This window comes from Heterocephalus glaber, unplaced genomic scaffold (assembly GCF_053883595.1).
Source record: "Heterocephalus glaber isolate CG9 unplaced genomic scaffold, H.glaber_assembly_v1.0 deba00001481, whole genome shotgun sequence".
Lineage (NCBI taxonomy): Eukaryota > Metazoa > Chordata > Mammalia > Rodentia > Bathyergidae > Heterocephalus > Heterocephalus glaber.
This window is the reverse complement of record NW_028258317.1, coordinates 59,862,967-59,884,819: the sequence shown is the minus strand read 5'-3', so window position 1 is coordinate 59,884,819 and position 21,853 is coordinate 59,862,967. Positions and strand designations below refer to the sequence as shown.

At 42.4% G+C, this 21,853-nt stretch overlaps 1 protein-coding gene across 13 annotated transcripts in view; it reads left to right on the top strand.

The window, feature by feature from the left end:
• Positions 1-21,853, top strand: part of Prune2 (prune homolog 2 with BCH domain) — a 307,927-nt gene that overhangs the window by 206,629 nt on the left and 79,445 nt on the right. For all 13 annotated transcript variants that reach the window (XM_087184135.1, XM_087184132.1, XM_087184127.1 and 10 more), the window contains 3 exons: positions 6,392-6,550; positions 9,909-16,497; positions 16,823-17,579. In XM_087184135.1, the coding sequence (XP_087040261.1) occupies positions 6,392-6,550; positions 9,909-16,497; positions 16,823-17,579 (7,505 nt within the window). The remainder of the gene's footprint in view (positions 1-6,391; positions 6,551-9,908; positions 16,498-16,822; positions 17,580-21,853) is intronic.

Genomic DNA, 21,853 nt, shown 5'->3' with positions numbered 1-21,853 from the left:
ACTAAAACCAGACAGCTAGTGGGCAGCATAATCAGGGTTAACCCCATATCTGGCTAATTCCAAAGCTTTCACTAGAAACTGTTGAGGGAGCTCCCTAAAATAGACACACAGAGATTTTAAGTTAGCAATTTGATGACAATTTAAATATCAGTGTATCATAATGTCCATTACATATTAGATTTTAATACATTATTTAAGTTTATATAGAAATGACATTCTATTGTATATGATTACAGAAGTTGTCTTCAATGTAACGCTGTCATGTGTCGGTTATTTTTGTATGTGTTGCTTAGTGTTCTTTCATAGTGGAGTTTTTAATAGCAGTATAATGTTCCATTGTGTGATTGTTTTATAATTTATTGAACCATTTTGCAGTTGTTGAACATTTAGATTTTTGTTTCCGAGTTTTAAAGTCATAATCCCATGAATATCTTTGTGCATAAAATTTGTGTACATATGTGATTATCTCTTTAGAATACATTTCTTTTTGTAATTGTTCATGTAACATACTTTGATCCTATGTATTTCTAAAACATATATGAGAATGCCCATTTGGAAATATTAACCAAAAATAAGAAAAGAGAAGGTGAAAACTTTATTATCAAAGTATTTATTTGATTAATAAATTTAGCTATTTATTGACTATTTACATTCCAATTGTAATTTGTCTTTCATGTTTTCCAATTGTTTTTCTATTGGCATGCCTTAATGATTTACTTAAACCATTACTCTCAAGGATATCAAACCTTTCTTGTTCTAGATATAAAACTTAAAACAATAAGTAACAATAATTGCATTGGGAAACTTTTAGTGAGTTCTAGAATAATGTCATTATTTGATTTACATTTTTAAACGTAAATCTTGTGCTAAGAATGTAGCTCAGTGCACTTACTAACATTCATGAAAGCCTGGATTTGATCCTTAGCACCACAAAAAAAGGAGAGGAGAAAAAAAGCAATGAGAAAAAATAGAAGCTCTCTCTTGGTACTGTTTAGAGAATTAATCATGACTGTAGAGAGACAGTGGTCCCTGGGAATGCAGTTGGGAAGCCGTCATCCAAGTTCAAGCAAGAGTTGATAGTAGCTGTGAAGGACACCAGTGGAGATGAAAGAAATTAGAGAAATATTTGGACTTGAATATGTTTTAAGGAAGTTGCTAATGAGGAAAGAATAAAACTAACGAAGAATAATTCCTTGGTGTTTGGCTTAAAGAACTCGGTAGGTGGTGGTGCCATTTAAAAATACAGGGGAAGTGGGTGTTATAGTCAGGATCTGCAAGGGAATAGATTTAATACAGGACTCATAATTTATAGAATTATTCTGTAATATTCACCCCAAACGTCAAATGCAGAAGAGTGCAAGAGATCTGTCCATGCACTAGAGACCTGAAGAATTCAGCCGAGGGCCTGGGTCTCACAGCACTGTTCCCCACAAGTCCAGCCGAGGGCCTGGTTCCCACAGCAATGTCTCAGGCAAGTCCATATCAAGGATCTGCACCAGGAAGACCCAGGGGCCAGTGGTGGAAGCTAGAAAGTCTGCATCAATAGGGTGGGAGTCTGTGTGTCACCAGGCTGAGGGATCTGCACTAGAGCCAGGAAGTGACCCTCAAGGCGAAGACCAGAGCTCCCCTAAAGAAAACAGCAGCCATCCTCAGATTCTCAGTGACAGCGAGGACTGGAGCTCCTCTGACAATGAGAACAGCCAAGTATGTATCAGGAAAACCAGATGTGGCAAGCTTCTCCAAGAAAATCAACAGCATACAATCTTCCCCTTCAGTTCTCCTTTTATGCTCTTGGCAACCATTTTCAGTTGGGTCTTCCAGGCCCAGAAACACACTGACTCTGTTCAGCTGGACGTTCCAAGTTAATCATTAGTTAATCTCCACCACAGTGGATCATGCTGTATTTGAGAGGCTGTCTAGACATTTACATACAGACTCATGTGGACAGACACAGTTAGAGTTCAGGTGCATGTAAATTCCATCATCCCTGGCAAGTAAATTGTTTTAAAGCCATGTGACTAAAATTGCCAAAGAGAAGTAAGGGAAAGGGGTTAGGCACCATAGTCTGGGGCAGTGAATATTCACAGGATCAGTAGGAAAGGGAACTAGCAAAGGTGGCAGAGGAGTGGCCAGAGAGCTGGGAGAACCCAAGTAAGGTATACTGTCAGGAAAGTGAAGTGCTTCGAGAAGGAAGGAGGACCGCCTTCATGGAGTTCTGCAGAAAAGTCAAATAGAGCAAGAACAGGAAAACGATGTTGGGATTGGCACCCTAGAATGATTGGTACTTTTGAAAAGAGCCATTTGAGGGGAGATAGGACCTGATATGCTACAGGAGGTACTGAGAAGACAATAGGAGTTGAGCATGTATGAGTGGTAGAAAAGGAGTGAGGTTTTCTCTCTCAGGGAATAGCCACATTTCAGTACTCAAATTTGTACATTATGTATATCATGTTTATTTCACATGATGCATGGAAGCTACTAGTATGTAGCGTAAAGAATAAATTTCTCAGTGATGGAGTAAGAAATAAAGTGGGATTTTGTGATGATGGCATTTTCCACTGCATTTACTTATGCACTTTCAACCAAGAATGCAGTAAATTTGCTGGACGCTATCACCACCGCTATTTCAGGTCTCGTATACATGAATTCAAGCAAAGCCATGCCATTTCTATTTCTTTGCCCTTTGTCATCATGACTAGTGACTTCTTCTAGGGCTCTTGGCATCTCCACCTTAGCTTTTGGCTGAAAAATAACAAAGCTTTTCTCCCCATATTTCTAGGCCTTCCCACTCACTCCAAAACTTGGAATTATTTAGGCAAAAGGTTCATGTCCTCTGAAACAGCTTAATGATTGAATCTTTGGAACAGTGGGTGATAAAGGGCTATGATAGTGAGCATTACCATTTGTCCTTACTGGTGGTATTAGTCTGGGATTTTGTCGGTTAATTCTCAGTTGTTTAGCAAAGCAATTTCCTAAATTCTATGTAGCAATTATAGGTTGGGCTTATAAATACAGAGGGGATAAATGCTGGGGTGGGCAAGAAAGATTAAAGGGGGGTCCTTTTTCTTTTCTAAACTCTTAGCAAATTGAGTGGGAAATACATATATAAGTATATAATTTTAGCTTAAGAGAGGGGAAATATTTTGGAGATATTTGAGCAGACTAACAAATTGTATTTGTATACATGCAACTAAAACAGTAATTTATCAGGTAGAAGGCAGCTGGGGAAATAAAATGCCAACCTGTGTCTACAGTTGGATTTTGTTGATGATGAAGTGCTGTTTATTCAGGGCCAGCCTAGCTTATCAGCAACATAAGAGCCACTGCAGCACATGACACCCTGCATAGCTAGAAGACAATAATAAATTATCTCCTATGCAAACAGTACCAGCATAAAAGCAGAACAAACAGACTGCACCTCCCGGATGCTGAAGATTCTCACTCATTCCCTTGTTTGATTCTATTTTAAAGATGAAACTCTTGACATTATTCTAAGGCTGATAAGATTGAATCTGGCCTGAACAATTTTATTGGGGTACATATCTCTGGGTGTTACTGTAAAATATAAATATTTTGTTTCTTTAATTTGCCTAAGTGTTTCATATAATTTTTTCTTTTATCAATATTTCATTTGATCCTGTGGAATTCAGGGTCATGCAGAGAAAACTGAGACAGAGTTACTCAAAGGACCTAGATCATAAGAATGACTCGAGGAACACAGTAAAAATACATATTCTTGGATCCAGCCTCCAAACTGGGGAATATGAATCTCTAGCAAAGCAACCCAGAAATATGCACCCCAGGGTGATTTTTCAGAGGCTGGTGTGAAGAATCAGGAGCTGAGAACCTGAGTCAGTGCAAGTCCCGCTACAGTCTGAGAGCGGGAAGGACCAGTCTGCAGGAATGGAAGCCAATGAACAAAGGCCCCTTAAAGCAATGTTTGCAAATTTCAACGTGCATGGAATCATCTGGGGTGGGTGGAAAAGGCAGACTCAACTCCAGCAGGTCTGGGGCATGGCCAGAGACTCTGTTCTAACAAGGGGCTTGGTGTAGCCAGTGCTGCTGGACTCTGGGCCAACAGAGTTCTAATACCATTGGTGTAACACAGGAGAATCCAAACAGATTGGGGTGCAGCCACATTTCTGAAGACCAAATGGTCCACAAGCATGGCCAAGAAAGAGGCTGATTCTTTTGAATCCTAATCTTGTGCTCAGACAGAAGTAAAACCTGCCCTTTCTTGTTTGAGTGGCAACCAGGAATGTAGTGATGATTGTTATTATATGAGAAAATCTCATCCATTTCAAAAGTTTATAAGCTTACCTTTGGGGAGCAGATTATATGCACAATAAAAAATATTCAGAAAGGAAAATTGCGGGGCTTCTCACACCAAGGGCTTTTACTTCTTCGTGGGTGATTGATTCATTGATTGATTGATTTGTGTTACTGTGATTGAAGCCACACCCTCTTGCATGCTAGGCAAGTGCTCTACCACTGAGCTACACTCACAGTGGTGAATTCGTTTTTGAAAAACAGATATTTAAAGATTATTATGATGTCATTTGAGCAATAAGTTAAAAGTATGAGAGATGACAGTATACTTTTTGGAGCACATGCTTCCAAAAGTTATTATATCTGACACTGTCTACTTCATTACTAAGTCTGTACAAAGGACCCTTGGTTTTCAGCAATATTTCTGGAGATCTCTGTGGATTCCCACATGTGATTCCTTCTGGCCTACAAGGAAAAGTATCCTGGTAAGATGTGTTATGGACTAGCTGCCATGGAATAGACAACAAAGACTCCTCAGAACAGAGAACCTTGTGAGCAGCAGGGCCCACACATTTACCAAGGGTATCTTGTACAAATACCAGAGCTATTGGAAGAAGCTGGTCTAAGTCACAGATGTCATATCCACAAGCTTAAAAAGTTACTGTGTACAACAAACATTAATGTGGTCAAGGAAAATGTCTTCAATTGTGTGCACTGCACTGGTTAGTGCCTCACAGTGTTTATCTGAGGAGGAATGCATAGGATTTTCATGTTCTATTGGATATATTTCTGTATTGTTTTAATATTTTTTTCAGCAGCAGGCATAATTATGATGACTATAGTAATCAGAAAAAAATCTATAGAAATCCTTTGGCCGGATATCATGATGTTTTGAATTGAGTAGCACAATAGATTGGTGATTGATTATATATGCTTATTATATATACACACATACACACAGCATACACACATATGCACATGCGAACGCACACACAGTTATTACTTAACATCTGTGGGAGACTGGTTCCAGGATGCCCCTGAACACCAAAGTTTCTTGTATGAAATGGCATATATTTACATAAAATCTATGAATATCCTCCCATATTTGCAACATCTCTAGATGACTTGTAATAGCTAATACAAAGTGCATGTTATGTAAATAGTTGTTATATCATATTGTTTAGGGAATGATGATGAGCACAAGTCTGTACATGTTGAGTACAGATGCAGTTTTTCTCTGAATACTTGAAATAAACTGCCATTTGGACCCACAGACATGTTGAACTATGGCTATAGTAAGCCAACCGTATACTTATACGAGCTCTGATACAGGATTGTGCCACACAGGTGGATTTTGCACATATGTGTTTTGAGTCATTTCGCAAACATTTCTTGGGCAATTGGTGTATGCCAGGTGCTGTGATAGAGGCTAGCATGTACGCATCACTGTGCGTCTCCAGGGAAGACAGTTATGTGGATAAAGTGGTTTTCACCGCAGTTAATAGAATGTAGAGGCAGTACATTTTCTGTAAGTGATATGAGCCATAGGTCTAGGTGCTTCCTGCAAGTGTTCATTTCTTCATAGCTGCCACATATAGCCAGAAGATCTGACATCACAACTCTTAAAAACTTCTCCTGAGCTTCTTCCCTGGAATGATAACTACTCAGTAAATTCAGCTAAGCTCATCTTTCAATATTTCTCTTTGGAACTAATAATCATTAGAAAACAAAATTGCAGGAAAGAACAATAACTTTGTCTATTTTGCTGATGATTGTGATCATGGCCAACATCTTTATATAGGCCTCATAAATGGTAAGAGCAATAAATATGCTTTGCAAACTATGTTTGAATAAATATTTTTAAAATGTTAAGACATTTGTTTCTAATCTCAGCTATTAGTAATGATGGGCAAAAATTATCTTTTCTTAGTCTGAAAAAACAAAGTGTATCATAAGCCATAGTGTGAACGTTTTCAACTCTCTTAAAACAAAGTGCTCCTTTCTCTTGTCTCTTATAATAAATATATGTCCTGACACATCATAGGACTGAACTGATCTGTGGCACAGCTTCCTGTAACTAAGCAATTTGACATTAATATCACATCTCCTGTTGTTGTTTCAGAACTGTGTGTTTCACAGCAATATTGCCGGTGATTTGAAAGCATTCACAGAGAAGTTCGGCTTTGATGTCCTTGTCCTATTCTCCAGCTACCTGTCAGAGGATCAGCAGCCTAGACGGCAGATTGCTGTATACTCTCAGAACCTGGAGTTGTGCAATCAGGTGAGCCCTTCCTCCAGCCCCAACTCACTTCAGTGCCTCCCAATCTGCTGCCTTTTAGAATACTTAGTGGGAGATAGGAATAGATTTGTGGCTTGTAAGAAATGGAAAAAATGGAAATAAAGTCTTTGTAAATAGGGAAGGGTGGAGGGCATGAAGGGAGGGCTAGGAATGGGGAAAAAATAAGAACCAAGATGCATTATATAAAGGTAGAGTTCCCAACGAGAAATGTAACTGTGTTGTATACCTACAATGTACCAATAAAAGAATTTAATACAAAAAAAAAAAAGAAATTGTCCCAAGAGACAAGTGCACTTAAAGTTGAGTTTTAGGAAATATTGAGGTTATACTGCATATTGAGTCTTTTTAAAGGGCCTGCATTAGTTCATTTCATGTGTCTGTAACAAAAGGTCTAATAAAACACCTGAGGCTGGATACTTTATAAAGAAAAGAGATTTATTTAGCTGACAGATCTAGATCCAAGAGCGTGGCACTGGCATCTGCTTGGCTCTGATAAGGGTCATAGCAGATGGCATCACAATGGTGGAAGTACAGAAGAGGTCACATGATGAGACAGCAGGAGAATGAGCTGAGACAGCTGAGCTTGCTTTACAGCACCCATTCTTGTGAAAACTGATCCAGTTCCATAAGATCTTCATTAATCCCTTCTGAGGGTGATTGTGTTAGTTACTTTGCTCTCATTGCTGACACAAAATACCCAACAGCCACAAGTTAGAGGAGGAAAGGTTTATTTAGCTCACTGTGGAGGTTTCAGTTCAAGGCAAGCAGGAGGTAGCAAAGCAATGAGGAATCTTACCAACTTTTTTCTGCCCCTTTTGTACCCTATCTAGGCTACTGGATTTAGGGCAGTGCCAGATTAATCAATGGACTGATTTAGGAATCATGCACCTTTAATCCCAACATCACACACTGTAGATTCAGCCACCTCTGAAAAAGCCCCACCTGTGATCACATGAGGCTTTGGGGCAGCATCTAGACACAAGCCATAGCAGTGATGTTCCTGAAACTTACTCACCTCCCACTACCCACTTCCTAAAGTTCCAGCCTGCCAGCATCACCACACTGAGGATCCAGCTTCCGGCACAGGAGCCTCTGGAGTGCATGCTCAATCGCTATCCAATCCATAGCACAGCCCCTAATGATTTCTTTTCTAGACTGACTCCCTAGAAAACCAGAGCTTTCTCACCCAAATGAAACCAAATCCTCCTCTAGGGCTGTTTCTTCTGGGACTGCTTTCTGGTCAAAACAAGGTGTAGTTTCTGTCTCAGTACCCATTGGTGCCCAGGGTTTAGTAAGTGGTGACCCGATGCTTTGATACAAGTTCCTCTCTAGGTGTTAAGATTCTCACTGAGTCATCAGTTGAAGCCTTGTGTTGATGACTGAGTCTTTTAACCTAAGGCCTAGGAAATTAAAAAATGAATTATACAAAATTAATACAAATAGGCCACTGGAAGCTGGGCTAGGGATGTAGCTCAGTGGTAGAGGGCTTGACTATCATGTGAGAAGCCCCAAGTTTGAATCCAACATGGCAAAAGCATCCATTCCATATGCCAAACTGTAGTAGCTAATATGGGCATGTGCTTGATCCAGTATCATATGGACCACAGTGGGCACAGAACACATTCATCCTCCTCTTTTGTCAGATCCATTTGTTTCCTTTCCAGACCCTCCCTTTCTCCATCTCAGCACTATTAGACATCGCTCTACATCCTCTGGGTTTCTCTCTGTACTTTCTCATGTTCCCCAGCTAAGAACATGCCCTGGCCCTGCCACACGTGCATTTTGTTCCCCTCTTTGACAGGCATGCACATGTGCACCACATGACTAGCCTGTGGCTTTTCAGTGCTTTCTTCTGCACTTGCTTTCAAGATGTAATCTTATCTGTCACTGGCTTCCCAAGGACAAGATTTTGGCTACCTAAGCCTCTAATATAGTATTTTTTAAATCAGCAGCAAACCCCTTTTTCAAACCAATTTGAAAATATGTTCACTTAAAAAAGACACAAGTAGAAGAGCAGACGAAAGGGCTAAAAGGCCTTGAGCCAACTTCTCTCTTCCTCTCTCCCTCGCCAGCTCTCCCCACCCTCACAGTGCTCCTAAGACAGTCTCAGAATCTCAAGTAATGCACACAGGGCCAGGCTGTGGGCCAAGGGAGTCCCTTTGTCCTGTGCTTACACAGCTGATTAAAAATCTGCCTCTGCGGCTCGACTGCCTGAGTTTAAAACTCAGTCCTGTCACCTGTTAGCAGTGTGTTGTTGAACAAATTACTTAACCTTTCTATGTCTTCATTTCCTCATCAATAAAATGGGAATAACAGTAGTCCCTACCTTGTATAATTACTGTGAGGATTCAAGGAGATAAAAGTCATGAAACTCTTACACTTAGGAAAACACTCAATAAATGTTTATTACTGTTATTATTAATTATTTGTGTGATTTCTGTGACGGTTGCTATCATTATACCTCCAGTAATCCTGCAGGGCCATTTCAAAAGCCTGATGTGATAAAACACTCCGGATATTTGCTAAACATTAAAGGGTTGCAGCCCAATTCTGGCTTTATACTGACTGTCATGATGTCCTCTGCCTCCTGGGTGGCTGTATTTGTTCAGGACTTCATGTCTTTTTCCTTGGAGAAGAAGGGACAGAAGGCCCCTGTGTGCTATTGGGGAAACAGCCCTGGTAGCTTTTTTACTTTCCTACTTTCTTCTTTGCCTTGCAAGTCCTGCTTTTCCCACCTTATTCCAACACTCTGCCCCAAGTTCCTGTCAGTAACTAGCATTATATCTGTTTTTGAAACCTAAGTTTCACTTCTGTTGGAAGATGGTGTTCTCTTACACCTAAGAAAGGAGTTTACATGGTTTTAAATTTTTCTACTCGTAAGTTTTAGGAGTCAGTGAAATCTAGAAGCTGAATTTTGAGTTAACTGAAAAGATAGTTTGATAGGATTGGAAAAAATTTTGGTAGCAGATTAAGTGGGACGTTTCATGTCTTATACAAATCTCAGTTGTTTGAGGTCTTCTTTTAAACAGATGAATACAAATTAATTTCACGTTAAGAAAGATTTAACAAGGCAAACTGCCAAGCACAAAGATTGCCTGTGTTGCACATTTGTAATCCTAGCACTTTGGGAGGCAGAGGTGGGAAGATTGCAGGTTGGAGTCCAGGCTGCTGGTTAACTTAGGAACTTAGTGAGACCTTATCTCAGTCAAAAGGGCTGGGGATATAGCGCAGTGCAAAGGCTTTGGATTTAATTCCCAGAACAGAGAGAGAGAGAGAGAGAGAGAGAGAGAGAGAGAGAGAGAGCCTGAGTGCATGCACAAACTGTTGTTCCTCCCAACAGATTTGCTGTGAGCTGGAAGAGTGTCAGAACCCTTGCCTAGAACTGGAGCCCTTGGAATGCGGCTGTGCTGAGATCCTGGTGTACCGGCAGGAGGACCCCGCTGTGACTTGTGATCACGTGGTTCTTCTTGTCAAGGAAGTCATCAACAGAAGATGTCCAGAGATGGCCTCCAACAGCCGGACGTCCTCCACGGAAGCTGTGGCAGGCAGTGCTCCCCTTTCCCAAGGCTCTTCCGGGATTACGGAATTGTATGGCTCTGATGTAGAGCCACAGCCCAGCGCTGCGAATTTCATAGAGAACCCTCCAGACCTCAGTGATTCTAACCAGGCGCTAGTGGATGTCAACATAGACCTTGTTAGTCCAGATAGCGGGCTAGCCACCATTCGGAGCAGCCGGTCATCCAAGGAGAGCTCTGTCTTCCTCAGTGATGACAGTCCAGTGGGAGAAGGTGCTGGGCCTCACCACAGTCTCCTTCCAGGCTTTGACTCCTATAGTCCCATCCCTGAAGGGGTCGTGGCAGAAGAGCATGCACGGTCTGGGGAAGGCAATGAACACTTTGACCTCTTCAACTTTGACTCGGCTCCCATGGTTTCTGGGCAGTCCCAGCCATCTTCCCATTCTGCCGATTGTTCCCCCGCAGACGACTTCCCCAACAGTGATTCATCCGAGGGACAGCTTCCCCCCGGGCCAAAAGGACTTGATGAGACAGGGGCCAACCTGTCCAGCTATTCATCCAGTTCCCTTTTGTCAGAGGCTGGCAAAGACAGCCTGGTGGAATTTGATGAGGAGTTTGTCCAGAGACAAGAAAGTCTGGGAGAAAACTCTGAAAGAAATTTGAACCTGGAAGGTTTTGTGGAAGATGAATCGCCTTCACCAGAAAGGCTGAACAATATTGGAAAGCAAATCCCACCCACACCTATGAACAGTTTTGTGGAAAGTTCACCATCCACTGAAGAGCCAGCCTTGCTCTATCCAGAAAACACAATCCCTAAAGCAATGGACACAGGTCACCTTGGGCCACCTCAGACCCAGACACGGTGCAGCAGCTGGCGGGGTGGTTTGGAAATTGACTCTAAAAATGTTGCAGATGCATGGAGTTCCAGTGAACAAGAATCTGTCTTTCAGAGTCCTGAATCATGGAAAGATCATAAGCCCAGCCCTACTGACAGGAGAGCTTCAGATTCTGTCTTTCAACCAAACAGTCTTGACTTCCCAAAGTCAGATCCCTGGGAGTCTGAATTTGGTCAGCCAGAACTTGGTAGCAATGACATTCAAGGCAAAAAGGAAGAAAGCTTGCAGTTTCAAAACCTGCCCACTGAGAAGTCACATTTACCAAATGCTTCTCCTCAGGGAACAAACCACCTGATAGAAGACTTTACTGCTTTGTGGCAGTCTGGTCATTCTCCAACAGCGATGCCTGAGCCCTGGGGAAACCCTACAGGTGATGGGCAACCAGTGGCTGCCATGTCATTTGCAGCCTGGAGTGCATTTCATAAAGAAGATGATGCTGAAGCTCTAAAAAATACCTGGAATCTTCACCCGACAAGTGGCGAGACACCTGCTTTGAGGAACCCAAATGAGTGGGTGATGGCAAAAAATGGGTATTCTTTTCCTTCAGAAGGCCTGCTGGACAATTCAGCCACTGAGGCAAATAATGAGGCAGCTCCAAAAATCTGGGCCAAGAAGAACAATGACTCTAGGGATAATATCTTTGTATCTGGAAATCCCAGTCCCAGCCTGGATCATACATGGAATAATTCCCAGCCACTAAGGAAAGATCAAAATGGTTTTGTGGATCCTAAAATTAGGGGGAAGGTATATGAAAAGGTAGATTCCTGGAACCTTTTTGAGGAGACTGTTAAGAAAGGAGGATCAGATGTGCTAGCCCCTTGGGAAGATTCCTTCTTAGCATACAAATGTTCAGATTACAGTGCATCAAATGTAGGAGAAGATTCAGTGCCTTCTCCCTTAGACACCAACTACTCCACTTCTGACTCTTACACATCACCAACATTTGCTGGAGAGGAAAAAGAAACAGAAAACAAGCCACTTGCCAAAGAGGAAGTGTGTGAGTCCAAAGACACTGACTCAACTGTAGAAGAAGCTGAAGTTCCTCTGCAATCACTGCAGCAGCTTCCTAGAAATCGAATCGGTTCAGGCCCTGGGAACCTAGCCATGTGGGCTTCATCTCACACAGATGACAATTCTGAAATAAATGCTGCTCATGACACAGATAAAGACTTACTCCATGCTGAGCATGCAGATGAGCAGAACATCTCCATGGAGGATGAGGTGGGGGAAAGCAGCCAGTCCAGCTATGATGACCCCAGTATGATGCAATTGTACAATGAGACAAATCGGCAGCTCACACTTCTGCACAGCAGCACCAACTCCAGGCAGGCAGCTCCTGACAGCCTTGACTTATGGAATGGAGTGATTCTTGAGGACACGCAGTCCACTGCCACGATCTCAGATATGGATAATGACTTGGACTGGGATGACTGCAGTGGGGGGGTGGCAATCACCAGTGATGGTCAAGCGGAAGGATATATGGATGAGAGTACTGAACCAGAAACCCGATTTTCAGTGAAACAGCTGGAACCATGGGGCACGGAGTATCAGGAAGAAAACCAGATAGATTGGGAGCTCCCTGCCTCCACTGAGCATGCCAAGGATACCGCTCCCAAAGAATATCACACACTGAATAGGAAAAATGGGCAGCTAATTGCAAACAGTATTTGGAATTCTGTGATGAGAGATAAAGATGTGTCATCATTCAGGTTACCAGGCCCATCATATATGACAGATTCAGAAGAAAGCAATTTGCCTTCTGAAAGTCCCAGCCATTCAGCAAATGCTATGTACAGTCACATCACAGAAGGGCTAGAAGCCTCTGGAATCAGCGAGTCAGCAGCACACACACCTCGTCCTGATGACCAGGACATGGGGACAGGAACCTTGCCAGGTGATACAGCATCCTTGGTCCCCAAGCTTGAGAACCCAGGACATGTTGCATGCTCAGATCTATGGATAGGTCGTAGTTATAGAAATAGTGAAAGTGAACATGAAGCCCCAGGAGCCTCAAGCAGAAGGTGCCTTGATACAGAGGAGGTGATGGGCTCTGGGGATGATAGTGCCTCAGGGAATTCTGGAGAAGGCGCTAGTGGCCAGGATCTGTCTTCCCCAGTTGCATCTGAATATCAAGAAATCTATGCCGAATCAGGCGAAATCAGCTCTCTTCCAGCCACTTGGAGTCCTCAAACAGAGGAGCCAAAGAAGGCTTTAGAGTATAAGGACACTTATAACCTAGACGCCTGTGATTCACAAACAGAGATGTCCACAAATAACCTGCAGGCAAAGGAGACCTACAAAGAGCCCCTCATGGATCACAGAAATTCTGGGGAAATGACTGAGATTTCAGGTAAGGTGAATTTAACAAAAAATTTATCTTCATCTGCAATGGATCTTGAGAAAGTGGAAGAATATAACATTCTGGAGCAAGAAAGAGTAAATGAAGGGCCACTTCATGAATCTCCCCAAAGCCTTGTTGTTGGGGATGGCTCTGTAGACAGTGATGTGCAGGCCAATTATACAATTTCTGAGATAACTAAGACTCTTGAAGTGAAGAGTGCTGCAAATAGCCTCCCAGGAGCCAGTTCATCTGGAAGTTATGACAAAGACAGCCTTTCCAGTGATGAGTATACACACTCCAGTGCATCGAGTCCGGACCTAAATGATTCTTCAACTGCATTGTCCTCCTCGGCCCATGGACCCGGTACTGAGCATCAGAAAGAGAACCAAGATGAACGGAGTGAACAGAATCACCAACCATCGGAAGTAATAAGCACTGATGGCCAAGTAGAAGTACTTACTGAAATGAAGAATTTAGAGAAAAACAGGATGGATGAGTTTGAAAAGAGCTTTGATCAAAAAGTTCCTAAATTTTTAGAGATTTGGAATGATTCCATCGATAGTGATTCTTTATCCTCTTTATCAAGCCCTGAAACAGGCAAATATTTTGACTATTCAGGTACATATCAGGACAGAAATCTAGTGGTTAGCCATGAGGAGAACCATAAACGTGTTGTTCTTGAAACTGTGCAGCCAGAGGATGCCAAGGTCATTTCAACAAATTCAGGTTCTCATGATAATTCAGTGGGTAATGAAGAGTCAGTAGAGGAAGGCACTCATTTGGTCCCTTGTCAAGTTACTCAGAGTGAATCCAGAGCTTGGGATGCATTCAATGAATCTAAGTTCTTGACCACAGCAGAACCCAACGCTGAGGAGTTTTCTGATTATACAGGTAGTTCAGAACTAGCAGAGAGTGAAAATAAGTCACCCACATCATATGATAGTCAAAGCAGCTCCAATCACTGGCATTTCCCACCACTCACAGAGACTGAAATTCAGATCACAGCAGAGGAGAAGGAGTCACAACCTTCTCCAGAAGCAAGGAAGACAAGAGATGAAATATGGCAAATGTCTCCCAAAACTGAACCAAAGAATGAAGCTCATTCTAAATTAGAAATGCGTGGCTTCTCAGCTGAGAGCAGTGAGTGGTGGAAAGCCCCCTCGTGGGAAGGGAGACCCACTGAGAGTACATTTCAGGGAGTACTGTCTAACTCAAGTGTTGCATTAGTGAGGAATTCTTCAGTATATCCAAGTATGAGTCCATGGAGAGTACCCACCCAGGATGATACTGAGTCCATGCAAACACACTGTGCTAATCCTTTCAGTGACGAACTTCAGCCACCCTTCCTGGGTAGTAATGGGGACAACTCCCATGAGCAACTTTGGAATATCCAACCAAGGCAGCCAGACTCGGATGCTGACCAGTTTAGCCAGCTTGTAGTATCGGACCAAATTAAAGAAAATGATTGCAGAGAGCAAACTTTTATATCTTCTGCTGGTCATGAACTTCCTTCTGAGACACTCACTCAAGAGCAATGTCAGGGTACCATGCTATCTGTCTGGGATCAGCCAGACCCAGAAATTAGTCACTCGGATAAAAATGGACATGTTACAGCTAACACCTCAACTATTGATTGTCAGGAAGCAAATTGGTGGGAACAAGAAAAATCAGACCTTAGTGAGATGACACATTCAAGCACTGCCACACAAAATCTCCCTGCTGTCCATTCTCCCAGCCAGTTGATAAAGAAGTCAGTCTCTGAATGGAAAGGCTCCAATCCTAATGAGGGCCCCCGTGGTACCTTTACTCCAGATATTTTACATGACAGCTTCCAAGAGGGTGGGCAGCTGCCCTCAGCCTCCCCTGACTTGTGGGTGGATGTCAAGCAGCCCTTCAGTCTGAAAGCAGATGGCGAGAATCCTGACATACTCACTCACTGTGACCAAGACAACAATTCTCAGGCTTCCAGTAGCCCTGATATATGTCATGATTCTGAAGCAAAGCAAGAGACTGAGCAGTATGTCAGTGCTTGTATTGGACCTGAAGTGGAACTCAGTGAATTCTATCTCACTGAGTCAAAGATAAATGAAGATCTGAGTCTGCAGCCTGGGCAGGAATCTGTCCCATGCAATTTGGAACTCTTTGCTGAAAACATAATTCCACTGCCTCTGGTTAGCAATCAAGCAAACATAAATGGCTCATCTCAGCCTGCCTCTTCTACAGGTTCTCCTGAGCATTCTGAAATGAATGATGACAACAGTACAGGTTTAGAAGCATCAGGAGAAGGACCTAGCACAGATACAGCACCGGTTTTGGAACTCATTGACAGGACAATCCAAAGGATTGAAAATGTGGGAACTCGGATTTTTGTTACTCACCAGGAGCCAACTATGGAAGGCAACCACTCCTGGGTACCAGAGAACTTTTCTCCTGAAAGTCAGACAGGTATAGGGGCTTTGTCTAACTGTGAGTCACTCTTTGGTCCTGAGACTCCTGCTACAGTTACTGATACTTTGCTCACCTCGGGGACTTGTTTGGATGTAGGTGAAGCTGCCTTTGACCACAGTTTCAGTGATGCCTCCGGTCTTAACACTTCCACAGGGACAATAGATGACATGAGTAAACTGACACTGTCAGAAGGCCATCCTGAAACACCAGTTGATGGAGATGCTGGGAAACAAGATATCTGTTCATCCGAAGCCTCATGGGGTGATTTTGAATATGATGCAATGGGCCAGAACATCGATGAAGATTTAATGAAAGAGCCTGAACATTTTCTCTATGGTGCTAACTTTCCCTTGGAGGAAAATGGTCAGAGGCAGTCAGTGGCACCCTACACCCCTCCCTTTGACTTGTCCTATCTAACAGAAACCCAGCATAGTGCCGAGATAACAGAAGAAGCTGGGTCTCCAGAAGATTTATCTCTGGGAATTGAAGCAGCAGAGATGTTGCTTTCTGCTCTTCCAGATCAAAGTGAGGGAAACCACACTGAGACCAAAAGTGGACAGCCTGGGCACCACCCATTTGTGATGCATATTCATGAAGACCCAGAGTCAGTTTCTTTTCCAGTAGGAGATGCAAGCTCCAACTTTGAGTCATCTCCACCAAACATTGACTGGGAAGTAGGATCAGATAATTCTGACTCACCAGCAGGTGGAGACATGGGACCACCAAATGGTAAGAAACCGCCCGTTCCCTCACCCCCAAAAAACTGCTGCTTCAGTTAAACCAGTGTGATTGTACAAATACTCTTCCTACCAATGTAGGTAAAGAGAAACTAAATCTGCAATGTGCAATAACCAAGTTTTTATAATTTCAGTAAAATCTAGTGCATATAAAATAATTCCTATCTCTGATCATGCATGAGAAAATTAAACAGTTCTACAAAATAGAGGTATTTCTTAAATTACCTTTTTAGATAATCATTTGTAAAGATCACAAATCACACAATGTGTTAATTAAACCTTCCTCTCCTCTCCTCACTTTCACTTTCCACTTTTAGGTGCCAACAAGGGAATATTAGAGTTGGAAGAAGAAAATATAATCCCTGACAAAGAGCCTGAAGAGATAAAATCGGAATATAAAGAAGAAAGATGGACAGGGAAGAATGAAGATCATCATGCAATACACATGGATTACATACTTGTAGGCCATGAACAAAATTCACCCCTGAAGCCAGAGGCCTGTGAAGCAAGAGAAAGTACATCTCAATTAGAGGAATCACACATAGGTTCTGAAGAAACAGGACTGATAGGAACTCAGGTAGAAAGCTTCCCAGATACATGTGAGCCTGCCCCCTTAAATGGAAACAAAGATCATTCTATAGAGAGACTGTCACCCAAAGATGACAAGAGGGTGTCTCTTGGAAGTTCTGCGAAAGACCAGAGTTGGATGGTTTTGGGCTGTGGCAAGGTTAGCCATCCATCACCAGAAGCCAGGGGCTCAGGAACTGATTGGGCTGACAAGACTGTGGAGCCGTTCTCTGATCCATACATGATCGAAGGATCTCACATTGAAGAAATGAAGCCTCTAGAATCTTTAGCTCTAGAGGAAGTCTCTGGTCTGAGCAGCCAGTCACGGAAGATGAAGAACCGAGGTAGAGCTGGCCCAGACACAGTTCTGTTGCAAGCTGTCACCCATGACAATGAATGGGAAATGCTTTCACCACAACAGTCTCAGATAAACAGGATCCCTGGAAGGGAAATGGAGGAGGAGACAGAGTTCCTTGAGCCTGGAACCAGAAAACCAAGACCAAATGGGTAAGCAAAGTGCTAGATTTATTATTTTTCCTGACAACCATTTTATTTAGAAATCAGAGAAATAGTGAAGATCATTGGATATGATAAATGCCCAGGGGATAGGAAGTTTGCTTTTGTAGTTATTGCAAAGCATATCCTCAGTAACAGTAGCTGGTAGAGAACTATAATGAAAACAATAACGTGTACATTTTCAGCCATGAAAGGCCCTGCGTACAGAGTTGGTACTTTCTCTCTGGACTCTCCCAATCCCTCCTACTTCAACACCTGTATGAACTGAAACAGGCAGTTGGAAAGGATACAGTGGCACTAACATTTATTCAGCACCTACTATGTGCAAGGCAGTTGGCATACAGCATCTCATTAAATCCTTAACGCTAGTGGAGGAGAGAAGGGAAGTGGGATGGAGGAGAAGGGACTCAGAATGTCTCTATGACTTCCCCAGACTTAAGTAACTAGAGAGAACACGCTGGGCCTCAAAGATTTCTGCCTCCAAAGCCTGTACCTTTCTGGCTGACACACTGTCTTATAGAGAAGCCACTTTCTGGTTTTATATGAGTACCTACCTTTCTGGTAGAGATAAGAGGACCCCACAGCAGGCTCAAAATCTTAGTGCAAAACATTTATCCCATAATTAGCTGAAAAGTTAGCAAACAATCATCAAATCCATGATTCCATTATTATTCATTCATTCTTGTATTTTTTGAGACTCTGTTCTTACTGTGTTTCTGGGTAGCCAGCAGGCATATGACAGGTAACAGGACAGTATCGCTGCCTTCGAGATTTTGAGCCCTGCTGGAAATGTTTAGAGTTTTCCTTTCTCTTCAGTAGCCCTTATAAAGCCCACCTCCTTCCAGGGGCAAAAGAGAAAATGGTGAAATATGAATTAAGATGATGTTTTCTCTTAAAAATGCACTGGAGGAAAGATATCTTTTTCCTACTCCATTTAGGAGTGTAAAGGACTGCACACATCGTGTGCTCACTGTGAGCCAAGGGATCTGGAACCCAGCCTGGCTCTGCATCCTCACCAGTTCCATATTTTAGGATTAACACCAGGCTTATGTTTCTTTATCCATAACATTAGTAGGGCTGGATAATCTCAAGCCTTCCTTCAAATTCTATGGACTTTATTTGTGTAGAAACAGTATGTGTCCAAGATAACTTTGACATTCACAAGCTATATTCCTTGAGGTAAGGAACAAAGAAAGCAGAAGGAATAGCAGAGGCATATTGAGAAATGCCATAAGGAGTTAAAACCTATACCATTTTCAAGTTCAGCTTCAGAAACCTAGACATTTTCTTTCTAATCTTTCTTCTTCCTGTCAAGCTATTTCCTTCCAGAGAGACCCCAGATCTGTTATCAGAAAGAGAGCAACAGATGGATCCCAGCAGCCCTTCTGGCACTGTTATAGACTGAGATGAAAACTCAGGCAGCCATGAGCTGGCTGAGCTACTGTTTGGCTTCTTGTCTGAATTTTGCACATACTCCTGAAAACCAACAGATGATACTCCGAGTTCAGTTGTGCCATGAGCACCTTTTCTTTCAACCAGATTTCTCTGCTTATTCCTTTGGGCTCAGCCCCTTTTGTGATAAAACTTTTCTCACAATGAAGGGCTGGGAGAGATTTCCCCACTGACATTGCGGTTGTTACCTTTTGCATAATTTACCCTGAATATATTGAAAGTTTCCCTCTATGATACTTTTGGGGATGATACAGGATTGTCCAAAACAGTGGTTCTCTAAGTGGGACATCTGTACCTCTTGAGTGCTTGTTAGAAATGCCAATGATCACACACACACACACACACAGATGCACCACCTCCCTCTAGCTTCAGGAAGTCCGGGGTGTGGCCAGCTCTGCTAGAGCCCTTCCTCCCAGTTACTTGTTTATGCCCTTCAGCTTGAGGGCTACTGTTCTAAATCATACTCCTGGCCTTCAAAAAGCTTAATGTTTATTTAACTAAGGCATTAGACATAGGTGAAACGGTAGATACTAGTCAAGATGGTTTATGACCAACGTCAGTTTAAATACAAGCAGCTAACAATCATGGGCATTTGGTAGTAGACCAGATACTAGGCACTTTAGATGCACTATCTCACTTGACACAGGCAACAGTGTGAGGTGAGATCATATGAGGGAAAGAATGATAAGAAATGTCTACCTAGTGTGGCGCTATGGAGCCAGTACCAGGGATGACTTATTATCTATCAGACACAAGTGGCAAGTATCCCAGGATACCTTAAGAAACCCATGAAATGTACCTTCTTTGAAAGTCAAAAGTAACAAATGATTATACTCCTATATTCGTCTTTATACCAAAATAGTTCCAAACTAAATTTTAAGGAAAGAAGGACTCATGACTATAGGAAGGCGCACAAAAAGCCCCAGGGTGACTAAAAGGTACAAATAAAAGTATGAGTGTTCAGGGAAGATCATAATTTGGAAAGGTAAAGAAGGGGCTAAGAAGCTGGCTAAGGCCAGTGGCCAACGAACTGGGAAAAATAAGATGAAGGAAATTGTGGAGACTGGAAGGTAATCCCAGAAGCAATGCAGTCATATATATATATATATATATATATATATAGAGAGAGAGAGAGAGAGAGAGAGAGAGAGAGAGAGAGAGAGAGAGAGAGAGAGAGAGAAACTCATGGGATTATAAGGTGGGCAAGTCCAAACTCTGGAGGGCAGGTCAGCAGCCTAGAAACTCAGGCAAGAGTCAGTAATGAACTCAGTCCAGATTCTTGGGGCAGCAGGCTGGAAACTCAGGCAGGATTCTGTGTACCTTGTAGTCTTGAACAGAATTCTTCATGAAAGTTCAGACTTCTCTTGGCCTTCGGCTGACTGAGTGAGGTTGGCCCACATTGTGGAAGGTAACTTGCTTTATTCAGAGTCTGCTGATTTTGATGGTAATCACTTCTAAAAAGGATCTTTACAGCAACATCTATACTGGTGTTTGACATGGGAGTCACAGCCTGACTAAGTTGGCAAGTGACATTGACATTAACCATCACAGGTTATAGTCAAAAGCAAATCATATGCTAAGCAATCATCAAACCATTCAAAATGTCATACTCACCATCCAAATTATATACAGTTGTGACAGTTGAGCCACAAATGTACAATGTACTGGCTCTCTGTGGGTGCGGGGTGAGGAAACAGCTGTGTGTGGTGATGAAGGGAAAGAAAAAGGACAGAAAAAAGTGACGAAGCTGCTATCTAATCCTGTAGAGGGAATGCTGGGATGAGGGATGGGTGGGACTGTTGCCATTGCCATGAGTGTCTGAAATACGGTCCTGTATTTGAAAGTGACCGGGCCCTCCTATTTGCTGAGATAGACTTTGTTTCCTAGCTCTGTGAGTTGAGGTGTTCGGGATCCCTAAAATAAAAATGACCTTCAAAACAATATATTCCATATTCCACACATAATCTGCTTCTATGGTGATCTCTATGTATTCTGTCTTTCTGAATTAGAAATTTTGAACTTTTTCCCTGTCTCACAGAATATAGGAGAGAACTCATCTTTTCCTCTACGAGTGACTCCATTAGGCCTTTTTATGTTTTTCATGAGAGCTTCTGAAACCAGGCTTTTTCCATCTATGCCGTACCTTTGGGGAGTTAGTACATTGGTCTCCCATGAATGTCAAAAATGAAATCAGATAAGGAAATAATCCACAGACTCTTTCCTGTCACTGTTGTGTGATGGAAACTCTGAGAAGGATGCACTGGTTGAGCATAGACAGCCTCCCTTTCTGCATCTTGTTGTTTTGAAAGTCTGTATCCAGTTCTGAATAATATTCACCGTTGCTCAGACATGAGTCGGTATTCTATAAACTCCGTCCAACTCTTACTTATTCACTATTTTTTGGCTTTTCCATGAACCAAACATGGAAGACTAAACTTGGCACTAACTCTGTTAACTTCTTTCACAAGTGATCACGTGCTGTGCTCTGCTGTGTTGGTTGGTGGTGTTATGTTGATAGCTGTCTCACCCAGAGTCCTATAAAACTGGGAGAGATGGTGCATGCCTGTAATTCCAGCTACTCAGGGGACTGAGGCAAGAGGATCACAAGTTTCAGGCCAGCCCAGGCAACTTAGTGAAATCCTGTTTCAAAATAAAAATAGAAAGGGCCGAGAATGCAGCGTCGTGGTAGCGTGCTTGCCTAGCGTAATTGATGCCCTGGGTTCAATCCCCAGTATGGGAAAAAAAATCCCTTACATTTACAAGTTAATTTCTTCCTTTCTCTCTTTCTCTTTGCCCCTCTCCCCCACCTTTGC